Below are 27837 nucleotides of genomic sequence, written 5' to 3'. Positions count from 1 at the left end.
TACGATAATATTCCTTTAAACAGGAATATCTTCCTTATTTTAACCTTTTTTTTTTAATGATATTTTTCATTTATAAATAAGTCGCTGTAAATAAAATTTCTAAAAAGTTTGAGAGCCCCTTGCTCTAAAAATTTTTTCTCCTTGGCTAAATAGAGTAGATTTTTCGATAGATTACTAGTTAGTGATGTAAATTTTTGATGTTAGACTCATTTCTTTATACTTTGCTTATGTATGCGTCCGGTATAAAGTAGTTTGATTAAGATGCAGTTTTTTTTTTCTAAAAAAAAGTGGGTCAGAATGTTTAATAGTTTGGGAACTCCTAACTTAAGGCGCTTTATCTCTTTCTCTTTTCAGTTGAGTAATTTTAGTGCTTCATTTACATTGCGCTAGAGCTGATTAATGGGTCATTGGCGATGGTCTGGGAAACATTGCTGAGGATGATACGAAGACATGCCATCACAATTTTGCGCGAAAAGTGATAGAAAGCTCTTAATCGTCAGCTCGATGACCTGAGTGTGAAGTCAAGCACTTTACGGTAGAACAGTTTAAAGAGGATCGATACCGTGTACCTTTAGTCCCTTCGCAAGCTGATCAAATCGGCGACCCACCCACTCATTGACAGCTGAAAGTGATGCTTAGTTTATTTCATAACCGTCGATAAGCAACAGCCAACCCAATTTTTGGAGTAAACTGCTACCAATGTTCAACTCCGAAGCCTTGTAATTTTGAACCTAATCCAGAAGACAAGGAAACTCCTGAATCAAGTGTTGGGAGAAATTTTGCTTTAGTGGAGGACTTTTTGATGGATTTAACCTGCATTTGAGTTACTTTGAGAGGAAAACCAAGAAAATCTCCCATGGTAGCAGTTAATATGTAATGGTAGCAGTCTCCCATGGTAAGTCGAACGGCAAGGGGACTCTTGACCCATGAACCCGCTACCACTGAGGATATTTTACGGTCGATTCCAGCCGGGTACGAAACTCCTATCGACCAGCCATCGTTAGGATTCAAAACCGGTTCAGCTCACTGGAAAGCGAATGCTCTATCCCTAGAGCCACCATGGTTCAGGAGGTAATGATTTAATCCAATTGAAATTTGGGCCTCGTGATACACACATAATTAGAAATTCCTTTTGAGGCTAGTAAAAAGGAATTTGTTGGGAACCATGTCAAACAATCAGTCCTTTGCGGAACTTGGCTGAGTACTCTTTATTGTTAATATCTGCGCCGTGGATCATAATGTTTAATAGACTGGTTTGTTGAAATAGAATGTTTAATAGACACTTGACATTTTCCTCTCTTTCTTTGACTAAATAGAATAAGACGCTTTAAATATTTTATATTACTGATTTATAGTTTGAATACTATTGGTTTATACTAAAAATAAGCACACCATAAAATGTTTGTAGAAATCTTTATTTACACCAAAAATGTAAATTTACATTTACACATCATCACAGTTTATTCCTTGTTACAAAGAATTAAACTCAAAACATCATGACTGAATGTTTCACACAGACAAACACACTAGTAAATGAAGACATTTCAATTTTTATTTTCTAAGTCATACTTGATGACTCTGATTCGTCGTCGAATATTTTAAATCAAGCAATACAATAAAAAAAATAATAAGCTAGCGTTGGCACGTTTGGGGCATTATCAAAAAATGCTAGGTATAAAATTAAGTAGTACAACTTTCTAATCTTTCAGCTCATTCTGGTAACGTTAATTTTGATGAAAACTAAAATCAAGGGGTGTGTGTGTTAATACGGCAAGCTCTACTTGCGAGATATTGCAAAAAATCTTAAATAAGTTAAATAAAATAAAAAATTCAAGTTCATTTTTGTGAGGTGCACTATTTAAAAAACATACTTTTCTTAAGCAAATATTGGAAGATAGTGTATAAAAATTAGTCTTTCCCTATTGAAGATACTTCATAAATTGTTGAATGAAAGATGGTGCAAGAAGTTGCTGAGATGTAATGTACACAAGATGTATGGAACAGAAAGCAAGAACTTTTCCTTTGACTGAAAGGCATGATGGATTGCCTAATTATAAGTTCATTCAACCTTGTGCTTTCTTCAATGTCTTCACATCAAGATCTCCATAATAGTTTTCACTGTAAAAAAATTAAATATACGTTATTAAGAGTAAAAATAGTATTTATATACAATAAACAGAATTTCATATTACAGTAGTCGAAATGAATAATAAACAGATAGAAATTTTCCTCTCTTTGCAGAAGATTTTCCTCGATGTTAGTGAAATAATAATAAATATTATATGGTTGAAGAGTTTGGAGAAATTAAACAGCAGGTAGCTAGTGGCAAAAAATTTTTAAAAAAAACCCAGTTTATTATTAAAATAAGTAACGTTTTCTACATACAACTGGTCGTTTTTTTTTTTTTTTTTTTTTTTTTTTCAAAATTAAAAGTCAAATGAATGATAGTCCTGAAATGATAGATGGCATTATCAATCAAATTGCAAACTTCGGGAGAAGATATCCTTTTGATCGCAATAAGGAACAAAAATAAAAACATTTTTTTTCTGTTGTTATCTTAATTAATGGGTGTGAGTATTCAAATTGAATAAACATACGAATTTATCTAGAATTTTTTTATTTTAAAATTGCCACTTTTAAAATAATATCAAGTTGAATTCCTGGTACGGAGTACCTAGCCAAGAGGGCTATCTGCTCCTTCACAAATATATAATTAGATTGAATGAGGTGGGGAGTTTTTTTGAGTCAGCAAGTGAACATGATAAAATAAAATACACTAAGGTGTTCTATAGAAGGTTATATAAAAAATAATGTTAATTTAACGTTTTATTTGAAAATTTCAGATTTTTAACATTAGTGGACAGTGCACACTTTTACATCTAACTGAAAAACTAGTTTGTCACTTTTATGTGGAGTTAAACGGGTTGTTCGGTTCTTTTAATTCAAACTAAAAGAGCAAATCATATAAGTCATAACAAAATCTATGATAAGTTTTTATTTATGAGAAATATCTCTCAACTACAGAATTTTGTACTATTGTCCGTAACGTTAAGTATGGTTCGTACTACGTATAAATCGAATACAGTAAATGATAACATCGGGGAATAATTTTATTTTTCTGTTGCATGAAATTTTTGAACGGATTATAGATATTTATTTAGGATTAGCACTACTTTGTAGACTGATTTGGAAAGACCACGTTTTAGTATGTTCAATTTCAAATTTGAAGCAAAGTACTCAGTGCTTCTTATTTTCTTCCACTAATTACGGACAATGATTGTTCATGCATTACGCTACAAACACATTTCCATTTAAATAATTCAATATTTTATCAGAAAATTGCTAGAAAGTATTGTCTTACTAAAATAAAAACTAATAAAGTTTCTATGCCCTAAACCTTCTGTGAAAGAGTGTTCACTAAATTCGAAAAGAGTGTTTATATTGGTGATGGAAATGGGCTACAGGTGGCGCTTAGCAAAAGTCTTTACTTATGGCAACACTAGACACTTTTACCACTAGCGTGTGGATAGTCATAGGAGTTAGAAGTGCGTTAGTTTCTATCTTGATTTTCAAACCGATTAAAAAAATTTTAAGCTGTATGGAACTACATTAAACATTGTGCTTAACGTAAGTATGTGTTTAATGTAAATTTTAAAAAAATATTATTGATAATCTCAATTCGAAAAATATGATAAAAAGAGGAAACGTCGTAATATATTTATCTACTTAAATGTATTTCCATTCATTTAAGTAAAGAAGGAAAGATAAGGGGTAGGATCTAGACATGGAACCGGTCTTCTCCCCAGATGGCGTATTCGAGTGTTGCCATTGCGAATGAGTAACTAGTACGCTGTCGCTACATTTAAATATCACACTAGCAAAAGATATTTACAAGTCTAAATATAGTTACACTCAAATAATTTTAAAATTGCTTTCTCCTGTTCCAATGTCCAGTGAATAACGATTTATGAAATAGAATATAAATTTGCAAACTTACCATCCAGGAACATTTTCAGGTTCGTCACATTGCAGACTGTCAACATTAAATACTGTGCCTAAACTGCATCCATATGGCCTTGCGGTTCCTTCAATGCAAACGTAGAATTTTCTGCAGTCAGTAGGGTGGGCGTGTCGGCTGTAAAGACCTGGTTGGTCAACATCAGATGGGTCAGGGCAGACGAATCCTTCGGCAACTTCTGTAAATGTACAAGAATTGTGTTGATTTATAAATTACATCTAATTGAGTTAAAGTAGTAAAATGCTAAAAAATTGCATATATTTAAAGGAGCATATATTGACAAAATCACACAAAAATCACCTGAATCTGTATAAGTAAGTTATCTGCATATAAATCGTGGAATTGAGCCTCATTGTTAACATATTAATATGGGGAACATTATATAGCATGTCTCCTATGGAATAGGGGGGAAAAAAGGTGGGATAATGCGTCTAAAGAAGATGCCAGTCCAAGTGAAGTCTAAGTGTAGTTCAAATCCAAATTATCTTTCTTTCAGTTTGTCTTCTAAACTGATCCAAATTATACAGTCGTGACAATGGATATTTACAAGCTTCAAGTTCACTACGCTAATTGGCTACATTTTTTTAAAAACAATAATAATCACTTATTTTTCAAATTTTTTGCCACTTTAATAAATGAAAGAAAAATAAAGGAATAATACTTAACAATAATGTAAGCTTAATATTTAACCTTTACACACCCAATGTATCTATGCTAAGCTTGGCCCGGTAATTGTTTTAAAGTGGTAGCTAAATTCTGAAAATATTAATATACTTTGAAGTATTTATATCTGCTAAAAAAAATTTATGTTTTCGTAATATAAAAATTTTACATCTTTGCACTCAGAGTTTTTTTAAAAGCTGTTTGATTTAATATCAGCACTATAGCATTTTAAATAACCAATATAGTATTATTATACAATTTTAAAATTCCTAAAATTATGTGATTACTAATTATTAAGATATAAAATTTCTTAATTTTAAAGTGGTGACTGTTGATGGTGCCTCCGTGGAGACATCGGAGTGAAAAGGGTTAAATATTTTCATTTCGTTTATCGTGATTTGGAAATTTAAAAAACATTTTATAAATATAATTGAAAGTTAATTTTATGACATTTCAAGCTATAATGAGAAAAAATTCTTCATCACTCTTTAATTTTTACAGGTTGTGGGTATCCTGTACTTCGTGAGGTATCCTAATGGATACCTCGGATCTAAAGAACATTATTAAATAAATGTTAAGAACATTATTAAATTAAATCAGAACTCGCAAAAAGAAATCACCTTTCATTCATTTAATATTAGTTTTTACAAGTAACTGTTTTGAATTAAACTTCGGTAAATTATCTAACTACCACTCCTTACGATGCGTAACGTTATTTTAATGCAAATGCCTGTTCACATTATGTCAGTTTGAGTTATGAACTCGTTCTTGTCTCTGAAGCGTTCTCAAAAACAATTCTAATGTTCTTGATTAATGTTTTATCTGTCGAAACAAAATATAATCCTGTTGCATAGTGAATTTGTTGATACTAATGAAATTAACAGTTCACTCGCTGAGTTCGTCCTTAATCTAACACTGCATATATGTGCTGCTTAGCCTGAGCGTTGAAATAAGTTGCTGAAAGCGTCACCAATCCAAACTTAAAATTAAATATCCACTATCTATACTCATAGAATCCTATGATGATAATAAAGTATGCATAACAAAAATAAGCAATCAAATAATAAGAAAAGACCAATGGAAAAGTTCGCTTTAATAGTACCGTTATAAGCGTGTACTATGTACTAACCGAATTGGTCGCATCTTTCCACTAAGTCAGCCCAAACGCAGACACGTTGTTCAGAATCATAAGCAAGGCCTGGTGGGCATTCGTATTTTGAAGCTTCACCATTCCAGCAAGAGTAGAAGACGCGGCAGTTGTCCTTGTTGGAGTAGATACCGTACAGACGTGGGCAGTTGGGGGTGCTTATAGGGGGTTCTGGAAGAAAAACATAAGAAATCACACTTAAATGGAAATGATAAATACTACATGTGTATAATTTCTGAACAATTAAATTTAAGGCTGTAAAGACATAATGAAGGAGTAAAAGAAACATTTAAAAATAAACAGTATTGCCGTAACAGAGCTTGCTCCGGACAGCGAATAAATATTTTCGAGTAGTACTACTACTCGAAATCTACTACTAATTAATAAACTACTAAGTAGTTTATTAATTCTGATTCTTTGTTTAATAAATTCAATTTATTATATTTTTATCCGCCACTATTTCTAAATAATTCGTAGGAATATATGTTCACCACTTTACTATAGTAGGTCATGTTAAACCTTTTAAATATTAGCAAAATTAATCAAATATTTGCAAATGTTAGTTCGTAGTCACTTACGGTTTTTTTAAATTATCTCTGCCGTAAATGCATTCGGAGCTGCACCCTGGGACAAACGAGACATTATAGCTTCTCCAGAAGGAAGAGAAATAATATAGTTTCTCCAGAAGGAAGAGTAACAATTTTAAAAAAAATATGTAGATAATTTATATTTTAAATATTTACTGGTAGTTAAATAAACACTGAAAATCTCTTGAGAAGTTGATAAAGAGTAAATAGAATAGCTGTCAGCTTGTTCGCTTTTCACTGTTTTTTTCCCCAAAGGCAGACGTGCCAACTTGCTCCAGAAAGCGGATACATATTTTTGAGTAGTTCTCTTTTAATGTATGATTATTAGAAATTGGAATGGTATTTTTGTAGTGGAAGATACAAAGCAGTTCTGGAAGTTCGTGAAAATTCAATAAAGATTGAGTAACAGAATAGCACTTATATAATAAAATAAATATTATAGATTTTCAATTTGCCATCCTGTCGTAGCAGAAACCAACAAAAATATTTCATAGTGTGTTACATTTCTTCATAAAACATTTGTTTTCAGACTTATCTATCATTCTTTTTAGCATACCTGCCAACTTTTAATCCTTTTTAGGATGATTTTCCGTAGTGGTAGTAAAAGGGAATTTAAATTACAATTTAAGTCAGAATCATACACTGTATTTTGGACACGCTTATGCGAACTACCTAAACAGTATTACATATTAGTATATATGATTATTTTTTTTAAAAATAGTGGTGGATTAAAAAGATTATAAATTAAGTTTATAAATGCTAGGAANTATAATAAAATAAATATTATAGATTTTCAATTTGCCATCCTGTCGTAGCAGAAACCAACAAAAATATTTCATAGTGTGTTACATTTCTTTATAAAACATTTGTTTTCAGACTTATCTATCATTCTTTTTAGTTACTAAAGTCTAGAAATTTAGCTCTTACCTAGATCTGATCTGTCTCCACAATTGACACTGAATGGATAGGCACAGTTTTCTCTGAGTGGGTCAGCATCATCAAAAACAAGACCGTTGCCGCATACTTTCAGAGTAGCCGTTCCGTTCTCGCAAGCCCAGTATTTGTCACAACTTCTGAAGTGAGGGTAGAAACCGAAGTTGTCAGGACAGTCGAAGTCGTCCCTTTGGGCCAAAGCTGAAATAAATAATCATTTTTATTAGTTACGTTTTCTACTTAACTATTAAACAATTGAAGTGCATATTTTCATATTTTAACTGCCAATTTGATTTAAAATTATAATTCGATTTTGGGATGGTATTTGGAATTCAAATATTTTGTATCCCACATTAATGTTAAAATGAAATAATAGCACTGCTACTTTAACCTATTAAAGGCCAATGGTCCGATGAACTTTTCTCAAACAGATGTAAAAAATGGTAGCTCATTTCATTCATTTTTGTAATTAATTTTGGAGTAGTAGAAGTAGCAGTACTTCATTAACGTTGCACTAAAGCTGAGCAGTGGGCTATTGGCGACAGGATGGGAAACATCAGCGAGGATGATCCGAAGACATGCCATCACAATTTTGAATCTCTACAGGGAGGGGTGGTAGTATCCCCGCTTTGGTAGCCCAACGACCTGCGAGCGAAGTCAAGCACTTTACGTTGGAACAGTTTAACAATTATCGATACCGCACACTCTCGATTCCTTCACAGGCTGATCAAAGTGGTCTTGCACCCACTCACTGACTGCAGTCAGTGATGCTTGATTTCGGTGATCTACTGAGATTCATGTCTCACAATCAGTCACTTTGTGGGGCAAATTTATCTTGGAGAAAAACGAAATTCGTAATCACCATAAGAAATTAATAACATAAGAGATACATATTTTTGATTTTAAATTATGAGACTGCGATACTTTAAAATTTAAGTGTCAGGCGATACAAAGAAATGTCGTATAAGTTTAAACCATAAACGTTCCACTACTATTCTATACTTATTTAGATACTTTCGGAACAATATCCCGAAAGAGTTAAGAGCAGGCTTTTTTTTTAAAATAAAAATTAATGAAGACAATTAGAGTGCAACAAGATAAATAGTATTTGTACGAAAATCAATATCTAAAATAAATTTAGAATAAAAAAGATTTGAACTTTATTAAAGAGTCACAAGGAAAGAGATATTTAGTTCGTTGGCAACCTTAACAAAAACACGAGAAACCAATTAGAATATGTAAATTTCGTAATTTATAGATTTATATTACTATATTTTAAAAAAGAAATACTTACACGGCACTTAAAATGACCATGAATCTAATTATTACTATATTTTATTGTAACACGAATAAAAAAAATTGTATTTCCCTTTTGCAATTGAAATTCTAGTTCGTTAATTTTTTGGCACAGTTGTGTTATTGTTTCTTATCCTAACTGGTCAGCCATTGGACTAGACCATGAGGTAATTTTAAATTCTAAAATTCTAAAATAAGAAGAAAATCCAGATTATAAATCCACCTTAACGCGATAGAAATAGCACAGTTGAAAGTAATGCTAATTTCCACCATTTATTTGAAATGTTTATTCTCAGAATATGTTTATTCTCAGAAATGTTTATTCATAATAAAAGTAATTTCGTATAGAGTTTTAGACAAGATGAAGCTGCAATTTGCCATAAAACCCTTTTTTACGTTTATAATTTCTTTTCCTTTTAATTAATTTCTTTTACGACTTTTTTTTAAAAGTTAAAGTAAAGAGAAGTAAATTCTATTTGTATTTCGTTGGAAATACTTTTTTGTTCGATAAATACAGCCTAAGGGGCTAAAATAAAAACTAGATCAAAATACTCTTTTCACGTAAAGAAAAAAAAATGTATCTATTTAGAAAGTGTGTCAAGATTACCCCCAAAATGCCAATGTTTTTATGTTTTAATTTGGAAACATCGCCAATGGCGATACTTATGAAGCGTGAAGAAGCACAGTTACAGTTTAAAAGATAGTTTTATAAGTTTATCTTAAAATAGGTGCAAAGATTGACATTAATGTCATGTGATTTACGATCTATGTAATGAGAACGATTGAAAGTTCTAGAAAATCGTCTCCGTGTATAAAAAAAAAAAAAAAATAAATGGAAAGTTCTAACAAAGAACAAAATAAAAAGAATTAAAAAATCTGAAATTACTTTTGTCTGGACAGCTACAGAATTTTTTCAAAATGATATTTTTAGTTTAGTTTATTTTTGTTTAAATGTACATGTTAATGAAGGACGTATTACAAACATACTCACTTGTCTGCTTCTTAGTAAATAATACTTAAGTCAAATAACATATGACCTTAACATATCGCATCATAAACGGAAATGAACCTCTTACCACTCCCTACGCAGCAGGAAAGTGGCGACACTTTATATCACCAGAGAGAATTTTAAATCATCCTGCTTAGGAGTACATTATGGAATTATATAAAAACTGTAGCTTGCAAAAGAAACCGATTACAGATTTGAAATCAGCGAAGTGAAAATATCTAAACTCAGTTCAAAAATCTCCTGCAACAGAAAAATAAAATTCTTCCCCCGTGTTATCATTTACTATATTCGATTTCTACATAGTACGATCAATACGGTACGAGCAATACGGTACGAGCAATAGTACAATACTTTATAGATAAGAGATATTTCTCATATATAAAGGTTTATCAGCGATTTTGTCATGATTTATATGATTTGCTCTTTTAATTTGATGCTAAGATTAAAAGAGTTCAACAATCCGTTTACCCCGATGAAAGTAACCAACTAGCTTTTCATTTAGATACATAAGTATAGACCGAATTAAGAAAATATATATATACTTTTGCATTTACCACTATTATTAAAAATGTATAATTTACAAATAAAATTTTAAAATCAATGATATAATGGTAAAATAAGTTCAATTGCTCATTCAATAAAATGTTCTATCTCAATGGCAAGAAGCATGGAAAAGGCTGGATTTCACTAGGGAACTTACGATTTTTAAATTGTTCCTCATTACCAATTTTACTTACAATTCACGATTCTAAATCACTGGGGCACAATGAAATCCGTGTATAACTTTTAGGGGTATTTCTGTGCTAAAAAATACTTTAATTTATTGTCAAAATTTAATAAGAAATCTCAGATTCATGTATATTCATTAAATTGATGATTCATTAAATAAATCTTTGAGATTAATTAAACAATTTTTAGCTTTTAAATCATGTTTTTTTTTTATTTCATGCTATTAATGAATCGCCCATTGTTATCGTTGTAGTAATAGTCAAAAAGCAAAAGAAAAAGATTTCAATATAATTATACATTTTATGGCAGATATAAATAGGTGTAGTAAATTTTTCGTACATAATCTTTATATACCCAGACACATATATATGTTATGTAGAATTCACGACCTTATTTTTAAGGGTAACGCATGACTGAAGCAAAGAAAAGAAGAAGAAAAAACATATAAATTGCGACCTTATTTACAGGTAAATTAGCTATTCTAATCATTTAAGTTATTAATCAGGTTTGACGATGCTGTCTGGAACGAGATTGGGGTTAAGAGTTAGATAACAAAGAAAGTTTTTGAAGTTCAACCCCATTTTCCTTTTAAAGTTTCTTATTTGCATGCAACTTATTTTATTTCATTCTTTAAAAGCGTTTTTATTATACTTAAAAACTCTATATTTGACAGATATTTGTAGAATGACACAAATAATTATATCTTTCAAAAAGATTAATCTCAAGTTTATTTTTGATTTTATTTTCAACAGTAATATTGTTTTATTTTTATTTTTTGTTTCTTCATAACAAAATTTCGTTTTCGGAAAGCAAAATATTTGGCATTTATTTTTAATATAATATATAATTTACATGTAAAGTAATTATTTAGTTGTTTTAAATCATCAAATAAAATTACAATTTTAATCGATTGTTCGCAGAGATGCCAACTTTCGTTGGACAGCAAATGTATATTATAAAGTGGTAGTTTATCAATTGTGATTCTTGGTTTCATAGATTCAATTTAGTAGAATCTTATCCACCACTATTTCTAAATAATTCTTAGGTTTATAAAATTCACCACTTCATGATACCTATGTAATGCTATACCTTTTAAAAAGCAAGCAAGAATAGTCAATTAATTGCAAAATTTACCTTGTAGTTATTTACCGTTTTTGTTAATTATTTTGGCGTGTCCGGAGCAGTTGGCATCTCTGTGTTCGTAGCTAACTTTAAACAAGAGTTTAATTTTATTCAAGATATCAGTTATTACAATTTGTTATAAAGTTATCTATAACTACAAGAGATACATATGAGGAACAAATTATCTTTTCACACAACAATCAATTTACTTGTTTGGTATTTATTTAATTATTAATAAATAAAAATAGCCATCGTTGGCCCACCATCTTGATCATCATTCAAAATTATCTTATACAACGTATAAACTTTAACCATACCTGCCAACTTTTACACATTTCGCGTAAAATGTTATTTTTACATTTAAAGTGGTAGTAAATATATACTATTTTTTATTTTATAAACTAAATTTCAAATGATTTTAATCACCAGTATTCTGAAAAAAATTTAGCATATATATTGATATGCATTAGTTCATACCCTCCAACTTTTCATGTACATTTTTATTACTTATAATATTGTCATTGCCTAATAATGGCAAAGTGCCATTTTTCTTTTCTCAAGAACTCCATTTGCTCCCCAAACTTTAATTTTGTCATGTATGTCTCTAAGTTTAACTTCAAGATAAATGGGAAAAGGGCCGTAAGGCCTCAGACGCCCAGTTCCACTACAACGAACGAACGAATACCCTCCAACTTATGAGGATTTTGAAAATAATTCTTTCTAGTGATAGCGAACCAAAGTAGAAATTTTAAAAGCAAATGGATCCCTCATAAAACTTGTAACAGAACTTAAGAATCTAGCCATATGGCCAGCACTTTTATAAGTAATAGTGGACAAGTTAAGCTAAAATGAATTTTTTTTAAATATTAAGACATTAATTTTGCTACCGTCTGAAAAGAAGATTTCTGAAACTACGGAAATTCCGTAGCAGTTGGAGGGTATGGATNATCTCCGCAATACTTTCAAAGTTCGAATTTTAGTAATAATTTAAAATCTGTCCATCAGCCATTAAACCACACTAATCACCGAAAATATGAGCTCAAGACATTTCAGCATACAATTCTGTTTATCTATGCTATGAGATAAGAATTAAAATATTTATCATATTAATTAAATATTTAACGCATGACTATCTAATCAAAACTACTAAAATTATTACTTAAGACAACCAAAGAGAGAAAGAGAAGGAGAAATTAACATTACATTCAAATAAACGCTGCTAATTATAAATAAAACCTGTGTTTTATTGGCAAGGACATTAATTATTAAAATTTAGTTTAAAAGTGTTTATCTGTGCAAGAAATACAATTATTGTATAAATTTTTATTATTTTTTATTTTAAAAATGTTTTCAGAATTGAAAAAAATATATATTTCAAGTTATTAACCAAATGACAAATTAATTACGTTTTCAATAAGGATTGATTAAACTGAACTATATTCTTAATTTTGGTTCTATTATAGAGTTTTTGTCCTTTTTTTCATTACAATAAGTTTTTTTTTATGCTAAATATTTTACATTTAGCTTCACATAATAAACAATTTACGTCTTATTTTAGCTGGCTTAAATCATAAAATAAAATTGCTATTATATTCATGAAAATGTTGTTAATAATATATTAGACCCGTTATTTATCGACAAAGATATGAATTATAACTGCCTGTTTCAGAATTGTCAGACAACTGTAAGAACGAATCAATTCGTAAATACCAGTGTTGTACCGGTTTAAAAAAAAAAAAAAAAAAAAAAAAAAAAAAAAAAAAAAAAAAAAAAAAACAGAAATAGGTTTAAAAGCGGGAAAAAATAGCTTCCTAATTTAGAGAATAAAAAAAATGCCATGATTACATTCTCAATTGCTTTCAGATCAAATAATTCGATCAACGAAAAGAAATAACTGAATAAGGAAGAAATGAAAGTAAATGAACCTGAATTAATGATTTTCTTTCAGAAAAAATAAACTGAAATAGAAAAATTATCGTCATTATTGGTGATTATTTGTTTATACGAACTCCTACAAAAGAGTAATCAATTAGGAAAGAAAGAGAAGCCAAAAATAACTGTAGAATGGATCATGTTTCGGGAATGTAATAATTGTTAGGTATATTTATCTGTGAGGAAGGAAAGTGAATAAACGAAAGTAATTGATAATTGTTAAAACAAACAGTTCTATTGTACTGAACATAGTTATTATTGTTCCGCATAAAAGCAGTAAATCTAGTTTTTTCCTTTTCTTAAGTAAATTGTATTTACACTAAAAAATGAAACAAAACGTTTGTTATATTAGTAGAAGAGTTTATAAACTAAATTGTCTATTATTCTTAAAATTAAAAACATTTTTTTTAAACTTTCAGTTCAACTTTACAATTTGTTTAAATTTAATTAGTTTCCATCAAACTTGTTACTATTATTTTATTTCATTCCCTGTCTCTAATATTTTAGATTTACCGTTTACAATAAAAGCAAAGTTAAAAACAAAAAGAAAATTATGTGTTAAGCCTTTTGTAGCTAAATTTTTCGTAGTAACGAATAATTTTTTTTTACAAAAATTAATAGTATTACACAAGAAAAACTTTAGAATCTCTATGCATAGTTATTGTTGTTGTCGTTGGCCATTAAGGCAAGGGGAGCAATTGTTCTTTTTTTCAAGTGGCGCCATCTATGGCCAAGAGTTCGACTTACGTCACAAACGTTTATAGGGCGGACCCATTCATTCATCCACAGATCGTAATTTTGACCTGAACCACGGAGCGATCAATCTCCAATTCAGTACCCCAAGAGGTATAATTGATATGGTAACATGGAGGACTTTGTGACCCTACAGATTTAACATGCACCATTTACTGCAAGGGGAGTCTTCGACCGGCTGGTTTTGAACTCCCATTCTCACTAACGAGAGACCAGAGCCCGGCCCAACCAGGCTTTCCCGGGTCTATGTATATATACCAATAAATAACAGTAAATATACCGATTTATTGGAAAGAAAAATATTTATTTTGCTCTGAAAAAAAAGTTTATAAAATAATAAAATACATATGTCATTAAATTTATTTTATTTGTTACGAAATTAAAAAATGTAATCACCCTAAAGTTAGCTCGGTAACCCAATAAGAAGAATGTTAATACTGCTTTGCATATTTACATTCTTTTAAATCAGGTTAATAAGATAATTTAAAAAGAAGCATAAGTTGAAAGTAAATTACAAAACCTTAATTATGCGAAGAATTGGTAGGAAGAAAAAAGATGAACTAGAAATTTAACTGTTATGAAATTTTGCTTTTAAAGTAAAAGACATTTGTTGACTAATTGTGCTTTGCTTACATCAAAACGCCTCTTTGAAGAATGTTGTAGGACTGCATTGTGTAAAATTTAGGACATTCATATACATCATCACTTTCCATTATGCAAAAAGCTATTCACGAATATGTTGTTTTTTTTAATTGAGCATTAAAGTAATTATAAGTTTTCTCACACTTTGTATACCAAATAATATTATTGTTAAAAAATTTATTTTAATATGTATGTATATAAAATTATACAGTACATGGGATTTTTTTTTCTAATTTTAGGATAAATATTAGGATAATTCGTGTTGGTAGGCATTTCTCCTTCTTACACGAGGCATAACAAAAACTGTTTTAAACCCAAAACAACGCTCAAATTCAATTTCTGTCTGTCAAATCTCTTCTTTTATACACATTGTAGGTGTCGCTACCACCGCCTGCTTTGCATGAATGCGCTGATAAGCTAATCAATTGCATACCACAACATGCTTTATCCGTTCTGCAAATTTCCATTCGTGGTGTGTCGCCTTCCTGGCGTAGCAATTTTAATGGCCAGTAGTGTAAATGAAAAAGTTTGCTTACAATGTCAATTCACTCAAATTTCAATTTACTACCACTGTATAAAAGAGCGTAAAAATTGGCAGGTATGTATTAATGTTGTGATTAATAGTATGTTCCTAATTGATTATTCATAATAAATGAAAATTGTACAGATATATAAAAAAATTAATATTAATGTAAGTGAAATTTTAATATTTTTTTCGAAGCATTTGAAAATCCTACCACCGTTAAAATGACATCATAAGTATTACTAAAAACCAAAAACGGAACAATTCTCATCAACTGTATTACCCAATTTAAAATTTTTTTATGGTTTTCCATTGATGGATCAACATAATCTTGAACCATTATTTTTTTGATAGTGACAAACATAAGTAACCATCACCCCAAAGTAGGAATTCGGACAGATTAATTAATGTCCAACATATGAATAGCGACTTTTTTTGGACAGTTTATTCGAGAAATTTCCATCATAGTTTCTTAGAAATCAGATGTTGGAACGATCATGAGCCACCATCACCCCAATGTAGGAATTCGGACAGATTTTTGATGGTCCAGCATTAAAAAAAATTGTTTTGATGGTATATTCCAGACAAGCGACGAGAATTCCCAATAAACCATCACGGAAATGTATAGTCTAACCATCATGCACCATCAGGAATTGTTGGTCCATGAGAATCAAACTTCTCTTGGTGGTTTACCATCATAGTATTAAAGTAGCATTTCCCATCATGGAATGATGGACATTTGTTGCCATATCGAAAACCATGAACGCATAATGGAAAATGTTGGATGGTGGTGACCATCAAATGATGTAGGACCATCATGAATCGAACTGAAACCGACATAAACTATCAAAATATTTTGATGGGACCATCAAAAATTTTGATATTAAGCAATTCTTAAATTTCTGGGATTTTAATTAATGTTTGGGATTTTAAAATGTTCGATTTGTAAGCAAAACTTTAGAGAGGAACGAGGAAAATCTTTAAACGAACCCAATGACACCAAATTCTTCTTGCCCTCATAAACAATCTAACTCTCACTCTAATCATATGCGATCCATCATTTTTGTCAAATAATTGTATTAAAGAACGGGGAAAGGGAGTTTTCATTCAGGAAGTATGTAAGTAGTTCAGGAAGTTATATTATCGCTTACAAAATCTGAATTTGTACTCTTAAAGCCAGAAAACAGTACTAAAGTAATAAACTTGACCAAAATATTTCAAAATTGTTTGCGGTAAAAGTCACTTTGAGAACTAGCATCTGCACCAAACATCATAATACTGTTATCAGCTGAATATTTACTGTACAGATGTGATGGCAACACCCAGAAAAGAACAGACACGGTGTAGTCATCCATTCCATTCGACCCACACGATTACGATATTCTATGCACGATCACGACATTTAGACGACACCCAATCTCTTAAAGCAGTTTCTCTTTCTTTAAAACTGCCTACTCCACCCTGAGCAGTCCTATTTCGTGGAAATTGGAGAATCTCTTGACTGATTTTTAACGCTACTGCAGGATGCAGGCTGTCAAGTTCCAAAAATATAAAGTATTTGGTAAAATATCTGATTTCTACCTAACTTTATTTCAAGAGTAGTAAATTAGTTTTGACTACCACTATTTATTAACAGCTAAATTATATAAATAATAAATATCGTGAATTAATGTTAATAATAAAGTTGGTAAGCAAACGTATTAACAAATATGTATATGTCGTAGTTTAATTAAATAGCCTGCTCTTTGCAAATTGCCGGCTGAAATTTGCATACGCTTAACAAATAACGTAGGCAGTTTTAAGAAAACCGACTTTTCCTAAAAGTTTACAACACTATATAAATTTCAAAATAAGATCTAATTTTAATAATAACAAAATCAGTAAAAAGTGACTGTGCAAATTGTAGGAGTTGATCCTATGTACGGAGGTTCACAAATGAAAGATAGCTGTTTTAAGTAAAAGAAACCTTCAATATATTCAAAAGTAGTGATCTAGGCTATCACAAATTGTTTTATATTTTTTTGTTAAATTTATTCATACTCTAAATTATTATTGTAGGTAATTACGTGTTTAATTTTATTTACCCATACGTGCCTAGCGTCATTTTAAAATTAGATTTACATTTTTAAAAAGAAAAAAGTGATAGCTTAAGTGATACATTGCTCGGATTGATTTTGAGGAAACAAAATAGCTTTGCCTACCATAATATACTTATATAAACGGTTATATTCACTTGGTTTAAACAAATTTGTACAATCGCATTTTTAAACTAGTAGTTTTTCTTATAAAGACCACTTTTTGTGCCTAGGCATAAGCTTTTGTGCCCAGGCATAATAGTAGCAGTTTTAAAAATTATCTTTTTTAATTGCATTAAATATTTTAGTTAAGGAAGCAATGAAGTGACAAAATTCAATGTGATAAAAATAAGTTACACATGCAAAATGACTAGTGGATAATAAATGTATTGCCGTGTAAATTATACATGGGGTAGTTGGAATGCCAAAAACGCAAAGGGTAAAAAAGAAGAAAAAAAAGCAACACCAAGATTTTTGAAATTTTCCTAGAAATCATGAAAGACGCTCTTGAAGTTCGTCCACGTTGTGACCTTCGCTTAGATTATGCAGAATAACAAGTAGTTCTCAATCTTTCACTTAATGACAAGAAAAACATTTATCGTAAAAGGTGGCACAAAGTCCCGCCCAATCTAATCAAGAATTTTTGAGTGTAAAGTACTTGTGACCGCTAAAAATCGACCTTTAGAATAGTAAGTCTTTACAATCTTTGTCGAGTCAAGGTTAGGTCTCCAGCTTCATAAGCAAATTCTAGAAGAAATTTCACTCCCCCATAGACTTAAAAGACAGGGGGGGCATAAGAATTAATTCTAGTCTCTCAGACATAAATTCGGTCTTTGGAAGACAGCTAATATTGTGGAGCATGATCTAAAATCACGTGCCTATCTAATTTAACAGTTCTGGACGACAAGTGTATTAATTTATATGCTTCACAAGCTCGTGCGGAAATCTAAGAGGAATATTTTAAAAAATATTCTTTATAGAAACTGGAATAAAAAAGGAGAGATATATTTTGTCATACGTAGTTCAAATTTGAATATCGCAGTCCCCCTTTCCTCCGTTTTTAATCTGTAACAAATTATAAAATGAAAAGAAAAACATTATTAAGCCAATAAATCTACTTAAAAATTTTTAAGATGATAATTAAATTTCCCGATATTACCGTTTTAAAACGCATGGAAAAAATATCTAGGTATCTTAACCTTAAATAACTTAGATCGGCGTAACTTGCAATTCACAGATTATGAATTAAACGTGCATATTTTCATAATACTTTTTATCCTAAACTAAAGAAACTTATGGTATGCTAATAAAAATATAAAATTGTGATAAATTTAATGTTTTCTATCTTAAAAGATGTTAAAGTTCACTACCGTATCATCCTTACCTCGCAAAGGTAGTAAAAGATTAATGTTTAGTTATTTTTAATTAAATGTGCATATTCAGAAACAATTCAGCTTGACAAAAAAATGCAATGGTGATAAAACTAGAATCGTAATGTTAAACAAAATTAAAATTTGTAAATATGCTCGATTTTCTTTTTAACAAATAGAGAAACGAAATAAAAATTGGCATAAAATTTAGATTCCAAAACACTACAAGGCTTAACATTTTGATTTCAAAATTGAAGTGTGATTTGCCAGAAGCGTTTAAGTCAAATACAGATATTAGCCAAATAATTAGAAAAAGGCAAAAGTTGTTTACATTGTCTGTATCTAAATATGTTTAGATTGTTTTGAAACATGATTGGATGCCTATTCAGATACCGAATCACGATTGGATACATCTTCAGATAAAGACAATCTAAATATAATTAGATACAGACAAATCATAATCTCTTATTAAAAATCTGTTTGCAAACCTAATGTTTACATTTAAATAACTTTTAACTTTATATAATGTTTAAGTGCCTTCTATAATGGTCGTTTATTCATTAACGTAAAATCTTTTTGCATTACCATGCAAATATACAACTCAACGTCCTGTCTTCGAAATTCTATTATTAAATTTCCCCGATACTTTTAATGTATAGAATCTAAACAGAAGGTGAGAGAGGAGACTTGATAAAACAATGGTTTTGTTGCATGATTATATCATATCAAACAATAAACACATAAGTAAGAATGCAGTCTTGTTACAATGTTTCTTTCCTAAGGAGGTCACCATCTTAAGCAAACATTCTTTATGAAGTCTGGAAACGTTTAATGGTTCCACCCATCCGGTCAATGGTCGGAAACTAGGACTCTTACTTTTCTAAGGGCATTGAAAGCGACAGTGAAGTTTTTGTTAAAAAAGAATTATGTTGAGAGATTCAGCGATTTAAAGTAAAAGATATTTATAGGCACTGTTACTCTTGGATGATGTAATAAAAATGTAATGATTTAAAGCGGGGAATAAAATAATGTGTGCCATAGAGCAGTTTTTTATTGAATCAATGTTCGAATAATAAATTTTGTGAATTTAACGATAGTTTTTATGCTAAAGCAGCCAAGAGATTACGTTAGCCTATCAATATTCCAATAGTAAACAAACACTGAATTTGTGCACTCAAATTAGATGTGAAATATCTATTTCCGCCTAAAAGAAATGTGAAACTGCGCCTTTTATCTATCGGTTTTAATTAACAATCTTGTTTTTTCAACAACAAAAATCTCAGTTTTTTATAATAAATAAAATTAGCAAATTGAATAATACAAAAGTACCGCTTATATTCCCAGGTCCTTTACAGATCCTTTCTTTCGGGGAAAATTAAGCTCTATCCCTGATTCACAAAGAGTGTTAATTCTTAAACGAATCTAATTTCCAAATAGGAATAGTTCACAATGTTTTAATGAAATATAGATACAGATAACGTTATAGTTAGGCGATCTATTTAGCTGGTTTAGAGTTACTGGGCTGTCTAAAGTTACACTTTTCAGTGTAAAAGTGTTACTGTAGTGTGTCAGCTTGTAAGTGATCATAAATTTTATGGGAAAGATTGATAACTAAACAATAAATTTAATGTAAAGTCATTAAAAAAAATCGTCAACATTCCAATGGCCGGAGGAAAAGTCTAAGTCTTCTAGAAAAATTGTATTAAGTGTTTGATAAAGAAAGAATACTATTAAAAATGACTATTTGTAATCCAAAAGTATTCTGTTTAGATCATAACCTCAAACGAAGTGATTGAAAAATAATTAGAAATGCAAGGTTAACCATGACAAACGATTCTGAGTCCGTAAAGGTTCAGTAAGCATACAAGGGTACTTCCTTGTGAGATTTGGAAGAAAAAAAAGTTTTTTGTTCAACTTATGGATTCTGGGACTCGTGTTATAAGGATAATGGCATAATATTACATTTAACAATGTCACGACAGCGCCTGGCAACCTATTGATGGAGCACTTGATAGAATTGGTGACAAGACGCCCAGAGACTTAGTAATTGTAACCGGTTTTATAAAAAAACCGTAAATCCAAATATATATTTAATGATTCGAAAATAATGAATAAACCTTACACCGTGAATAAGTTGAAAAGAAAGTAAGATAACGGATTAAGGTTGTTTTACATTCATGGTCTGATGGAGCTATTTGTTTCTTTAGGCGAAAGGAAAATCATTTGAGTGAATGTAAGACAAACATCGACCTTGATTAGTTAAAGATTTAAATTACAAAAACAATCATATTTGTCCCATTAAACTGTCTAAAATAGAAAGAGTTAAAAATTATTTCAATTCTAAATCGTTAACTAAAACCCCACGAACATTTACGTCATACTAATTCGGTATTTATATACATTGTTTTTTAAACTACTCAACTAGTTATAAGGTAACAAAACTTCTCAAAATTAATGAAATGATCAATATTTTTAAATAAGTAATATGTTTTGAATCAGTTTATATTTAATCAAAATTGTTAGAGATATTTTAATTTCATCAATGCAAAATCATTCTAAAATAGATAATCTTGTTTTTGTAATGAAATGTTCATTTCAAAAAATGTGCTATAAACTTTAAAACTTCTGAAGTGCAATCACATATAATAACAAATTTTAAATAACTAAAAATTAAATTTCAATCAGTATAATTCACTTTAATAAGCTCAAAAAGATGTTTTGTGTTACGTTCGTAAATAACCACTATGCGTGTATGTGCGTACTATTTCTAAATAAATATATCTAGATGCAAAACAACGAGTTTCAAAATGAATAATAACAGCAAAAAAATTTTTTTTGTTCTTTTATAAATTTTTGATGCAGCGTTTTAATTCTTATATAAGAGCTGTACGAACACTGAATTTAAAAGATTATTTTTACGAAAATTTTAATAATTAAAATAATTTTTTTAGTGATGTCCATTGTGTTTAATATTCGAAACTAACAATATCTAGATATAAATTTATCACTACTGCTTCAATTTCCTGGAAAATTTAATGCGAATTGTGATCATTAAGTAAGTGCATATTTATTAAACAAAGCCGTATTCCTGATTTTGAAAAAGAACTTTAAATTTTTCTTTTGAAATGAATTTCAGAAACTGGGTATAATTCTATGAGTACCTGGCCAATAAGGCCATCTCCATATTTAATAATTATTTGCTATATTAATGAATTAAATAAATAAAGTTAATGATAATTGGGACATAGGTGTTAATGATTATAAGAAAAAGATGAATAATGTACATATTAAAATTTATCATGTATGAATATATACATATTTAGAATTTTTAAAATATATTGGTACTAATAAAAATGCTGAAAAATTTCTTTTTTTAATTTTGCAACCAGTACTTATTATTATTAAGCTGGGACAAAAAACTATTAGCTAAAAAACATGCAACGGAATTTATTTAATATAGCTTATATTTAATAGTAATAATTTACATGAGTTAAGAAATTTTATTTTATTAAAAAATATCTAACTATAATAAATATACTAAATTATATACAACGACAACAGTAATAAAAATTTTAAAAAAAATTACATCATTCTCAAAAAATGTGCACGATGCGATGATTTTTATTGCAACACGTGCAAAAGCAGGAAAATGCTGTTCAATATAGGTCATGAAAACATCAAAAAACTAAATTTAGGATATAAAACCTGATTAAACTGGCACTTTAAAGGAAAGGAGAAGACAAAAATGAAAAAGGTGACATATATAAAGATAAGAAAATTAAAGTCCGCACAGTTTTGCCATTTATTGCTTTTTCTTTTCTTTTTTGTTTTCACCGGCAAAAAAATTTGTATTCTTGTAGCATGTCGTAGTGCAGTTTGCCTTCAAGTTGAACAAGGTCGAATCATGTCAATTCGGATGGAATAGTGTAGATAATTTCTACAATTTTTCTATCTGCTAAAATCACAGAGGAGTCACGGAACTGGTTGAGTGACCCAAATAGCCGAAAGTTGTCACTTTTTAGTATTTCTGGTTTCCCCCTTCGACCAGTTTTACTTTCACATAAATCGATTCCACTCATTTAATAACTGTGACATAAAAGTGGAAGAAAGTTGATTTATTTAATGGAGTCATAGGTGCAAGGCGTGTTGCTTTAAGAAAGGGGCTTACAATTTATTTATTTCCTCTAAATTTAAGAAAGTTAGAAATTACAGACGATGTGTTTTGTACAAGATTCCACAAATGGAAACTGCGCTTTCTAAATTTTGTCATTTACAGAGATGCTGCGATCTGAAAACTTTTTTAGCAAAATTGAAAAAAAAATATGGACGTTTTAAGTAATTTGAATATTTAAAGCTGAAGTGAGTGATGTAAATTTTTGGCGCGAGAGCCATGATTTGGCTATACCGTGCCTACAGTTTGGTTAAAAGTTTATATAACTTAGTTAAAACTTAATCACTAGGTTAAAATTTATAACACTTGGTAAAATTCTAAACACAAGGTTGAGTTTGAAGAAACTTGTTTAAAATCAAAACCAAATTAAAACTAAAGTAATTTGGCTAAAATCACTATGCAAAAACTGGTCAATTTATTAAAATTTTAACTAAATCAGATTATAAAATCCGATGTCTTTCAGGTAAGGTATTAAGTTAGGATGAGGTGTGTCTCCAAGTAAAATTGCTGAACTCGGGAAATCGCAATTAAAATACTGTCGTCTTTTAATATAAGGCTGAAAAGACTGATTGCATTTTTGTAGTAATGAAGTTAAAACTAAATTTAAACATTATTAATAATCTTGAAGAAAATTAAATACCACTAATTGATTTATTTTCAAGTCGTAACAGTTCTGATGTAGCATTAAAATGAGATTCGAACTGAACTATATCAAAGTCTGAGACCTCACTGTAGTTCAAGTTTCAAAAAATTTACAATTAAGCTTAAATATCCTTTTTTTATTATCGTGTAGAAAAGTTTATTATGCAGTGCCAAGAAAGTTCAAATTGAACTATATCATAGCACAAAATCACACCATAATTCAACTTTCAAAAAACTTACAATCAAACTTCGATATTGTTTTTATGTGAAACATGTCGGAAAGTTTCATATCATACGATGCAAGAAGGTTAGAATCGAACTAAATCAAATCATTAGACCAAAATTGCAGTTCAACTTCCTAAAAAATTTTGAAAAAGAAAAATCTAAAGTTAATCGTATGAAAGTTTTATATCATACAGAACAAAAAGAAGGTCTGCATTGTACTATATATCAAATTACTTAACCAAATTTATTAGTTAGTTTGTAGTTTTGGCGCAAGAGCCAGAAATGGCTAAACCAAATTTACAGATCAACTTCCAAAAAAACCTTCCTTTTTATATATAAAAAAAAATCTAAGTTTAATCATACTATCATGTAAATAGATTCAGGTTCGAAGCTATTTCTATTAATTTAGTAACATAGATCAATTTTATACCATATGGGTACAACAAATCTGCACATAGTGTCGCGTTTTCTAATTTTCGTGCAAAGACTTAGCACGTACAGTGCGCAAAATATAAAAACTGAACTTATAGATAACTTTTGATTTAATGATTTGATTTTTTTTGGAACTAATATGCATTCTTAATAATCACTCTTAACCATATTTCACAGCTATGCGATAATCCTCGAAGCATGAAAATAGTATCTGGAGAAAATATATGCAATTATAAATCTCAATATTTGAAATTCTAAATATTAGATCAAAGGTTATTGAGTTGTTAAAAAAATTTTTTGTTTCTTTTTTTTTTACGCACGCGTTGTACAGAGAGGATACTAAAAGTTAAAGAAAACAGAAAATCAATTATTACCATTCGCTACATTTCAGTTAAAACCGTACATTGTAATAAGACTGCAAAATAGCACATAATTTAAGACAAATCAACTATGTCAAGTAATTCTGATCCGAATAGTGTGAACAATGTGCAAAAGTATTCTCAATCAAATAATTAAGAAAAGACAAATCAGTTGTATGCTTTTTAAAGAAAATTTACTTTTTCGTAAATTGCAACGTCAAAGCTTAAAAACATTAAGCTATGATGTTTAAAGTTTTGTTTCACACAAAAAATTCGCGGCATTAACTGATTCCTCGGATTTTTGAGACATATAATGGGGGAATGTGTGAAGTGGGAGTAAAATCTGGGGCAGAGGGGGCCTAGCACCAAACAGTGAAATCATGAGTGGGAAACCAGATGGTATAACATATGACGAAATCGATAGGAAATTAAACTAGATTAGAATATAATAATATTTACAGGAGTCAGAATAATACGTCACATACGCAGGTGTAATACAAATATCAACCACAATGGAAAGATTACATGAGCGTAAAATAGTTCGACAACTAAATTGTCCGTGACTTTGGGTTAACGCATTAAAATCATTAAAACATAAAGTTATATTAAAAATAATATTTTTATTAAACTGGTAAGTAAAATATTTGACTTTTGATAATAACTTGAACTTATAATTAAAATTTTTAAAACACGCATCGTTTCACATAAAATAATTTTTTTTCAGTGATGATATTTCTGAAAACCTTCTTTCAATACGGAAGTATCTGATAAACCTTCCCTAAATTTTAAGGTTTTGACTTTACGGAAAAAAATTTACTAATCACAATTTTATGTGTTTATTAAAATAACAGTTTATATTTAAATAATGGTTCGATTTCCGTTATTTTAACAAATGCATTAATTAAAATAACAGTGGTCGTACTGAAGTGAATTACTGAAAAATATGTGATACTTTGAGGAAATGAGTTTCCAAAAGCGTGAAGAAAAAAAAGATGAGTTGAAGATGTGACATTCAAAAGAACAATGTTAAACAGAACGTGATGAAAAATAAAACATGAACGTGACAAACGAAGAAGAAAAACATTGAAATTCGGAACAAAATTGTTTGAACATGACCTAAATTCAAAAAGTTTCTCAAAATAGGATTTAATTTGCAGTGTATTAGTATCGAATTTAGTTTTTTTGTTCCAAATTTATCTATTTTTCGTTTTTGTTCCAAATAGAAATAGTTCCTTTCTGGTCAATTTGAAATACAATCATAATAGTATTCTAGGCAGAGTAAAAACACATATATTTTGAACAATATAAATATTTTCTGAACAAAAAATTTTAGATTCTTTTATTAATCATACAATTCATTTGAATTTTTTATAATAAGAAAAACTTACTAAATATATAGTATTTAATAATCAGGTGGGACTTTTTCTGTAAAATGTCTAATATTTCTAATGATCTATTTATTAACGGTTTAGAATATTTTTTTAAAAAATTATTATTAAGTGGAACTTTTTATATAAAAAGACTAACATTTCTTTAAACATTGTTGAAACATAAAAATAATAAATATTAGTCTATAATTTGGTCTATTGACGATTGCATTTTAAAAATATATAGTCTAAAACTTGATTATTAAGTGGAGTGCTTTTTATAGAATGCTTAATATATCCTCATTGTTAACGCTTAAAAATTGATAAAAATTGGTTACATACATTGTTCTACTAATGGTTTATAACATTTTATAAATGATATACTCATTGCAATACTATTATTTCCATAGTTAAATTAGTAAGAAATTGAGAATTAAGGGTGGTGCCTTCTTTTGTTAGCCCAAAATATAGTTGTATATATTTTCAATAGAGGGCAGCACCAAAATTTATATTTGCCCCCCTTCCTTCGTCAGAGGGGTAAAATATAATCATATTTCTGACCAAGATATTCATATATGAATTCTTTAATTTAATTCAAATATCAAGACTATTAAAACTTATGGACACTTGAATAAATTTAAGCGAATATTTTAAACAGACCAATAAAAAAATTAGTTCGAAAAGTTCACGTTTGCTCATATTTCGGCGTATTACACGAGTTAAAGCTACTTTATAACTCCTATCATGAAATGTGGAAAATGAGAATATTTATTTATATTACTAATAGAAAAAGAAATAATTAAAATCTCAACTGATAAAAAACAAAAATTATTTCAGTAATCGTTTATGATTTGAATTTATTATCAACGATAAAAGATTTTGTGTTCAAGATAATATATAAATAACTTATAAATGTATATTTGAATCTCAAATAATTCTGTTCTTACTTTTAAGAAAAGGAACATAAAATATTATAAAATTAGTAGGTAATGCAAAAACTATCCGAATAGTTTAAACATTAATTACCTAGATAATAAAAATAAAACCATATGAGCATTTTCTTTAATATAAGGACCGTTCACTGCACAAATATATAAATTCTGTGAAGCAAAAAGTGGATAAAAACTATGAAATAAGGTAGCTATGACTAAATCAAGTACTTTGAAATTTAAAGGTTACAGACTTGTGAAATTAACAGCTTAATTTATTTTTAACTTGTACTACATATTCAAAAATAAATTTTAAAATTTAACTACCACTAATAAAATTAAACAAAATAAATAAATATATAAATTTCTGTTCTTTTTAATGATCGAATTAGTAATAAAATCCACTTCAATAAATGAAATAAAAGTGAGTAAATTGGAAGTAAATCTTTAGTTTTATATCACTGAAAAGTATATCAATAAATCCAAATATTTTACATTTGTTTCAAAGAATATGAAATAAAAATGTTAAAACATACAATTAGATAATGTTAGTTATTTCATCTTGTAAAGAATTTTTAGCTTGATTTCTCTTAAAAGTTATTATCCATGGAATATCCTAGAAAATATAATATATGAATTCGACTTACCACAAGCTGCTAGTGCCACCAATAATAGTGAAATAATAGTCTTCATGATTATTTTGTTTTGAAAAATTTAATTGATTTTTCCCTGGGTGTTGCAAGAGAAGCGTGAGACCCAAGCAAAGGAGCAAATGGAAAAATCGTCTGTCCTGGACGAGAGTTCGTAGCGAAAATGTGGCTACTTTCTGGTAGCAGACAGTTTTTGTAGCGGCTCAACTTCCAGCCATTCACTGCGACCGTGACCTAGCCTCGCACCAGCGCACCGAAGAACT

General features: G+C 29.4%; 1 protein-coding gene across 1 annotated transcript; it reads right to left on the bottom strand.

The window, feature by feature from the left end:
- Positions 1-1399: 1399 nt before the first annotated feature.
- On the bottom strand, positions 1400-27837 carry LOC107454291 (Chitin binding Peritrophin-A domain-containing protein Gasp). The gene is made up of 5 exons (XM_016071430.3): positions 27572-27837; positions 7343-7549; positions 5811-5999; positions 3998-4196; positions 1400-2118 (listed from the first exon to the last, which is right to left on the bottom strand). Exons 1-5 carry the CDS (start codon positions 27615-27617, stop codon positions 2064-2066), a joined length of 696 nt encoding a protein of 231 aa, XP_015926916.1. The 5' UTR covers positions 27618-27837; the 3' UTR covers positions 1400-2063.

This window comes from Parasteatoda tepidariorum, chromosome 10 (assembly GCF_043381705.1).
Source record: "Parasteatoda tepidariorum isolate YZ-2023 chromosome 10, CAS_Ptep_4.0, whole genome shotgun sequence".
NCBI lineage: Eukaryota > Metazoa > Arthropoda > Arachnida > Araneae > Theridiidae > Parasteatoda > Parasteatoda tepidariorum.
The sequence above is the reverse complement of the archived record's forward strand: the minus strand, read 5'-3'. Positions and strand labels throughout refer to the sequence as shown.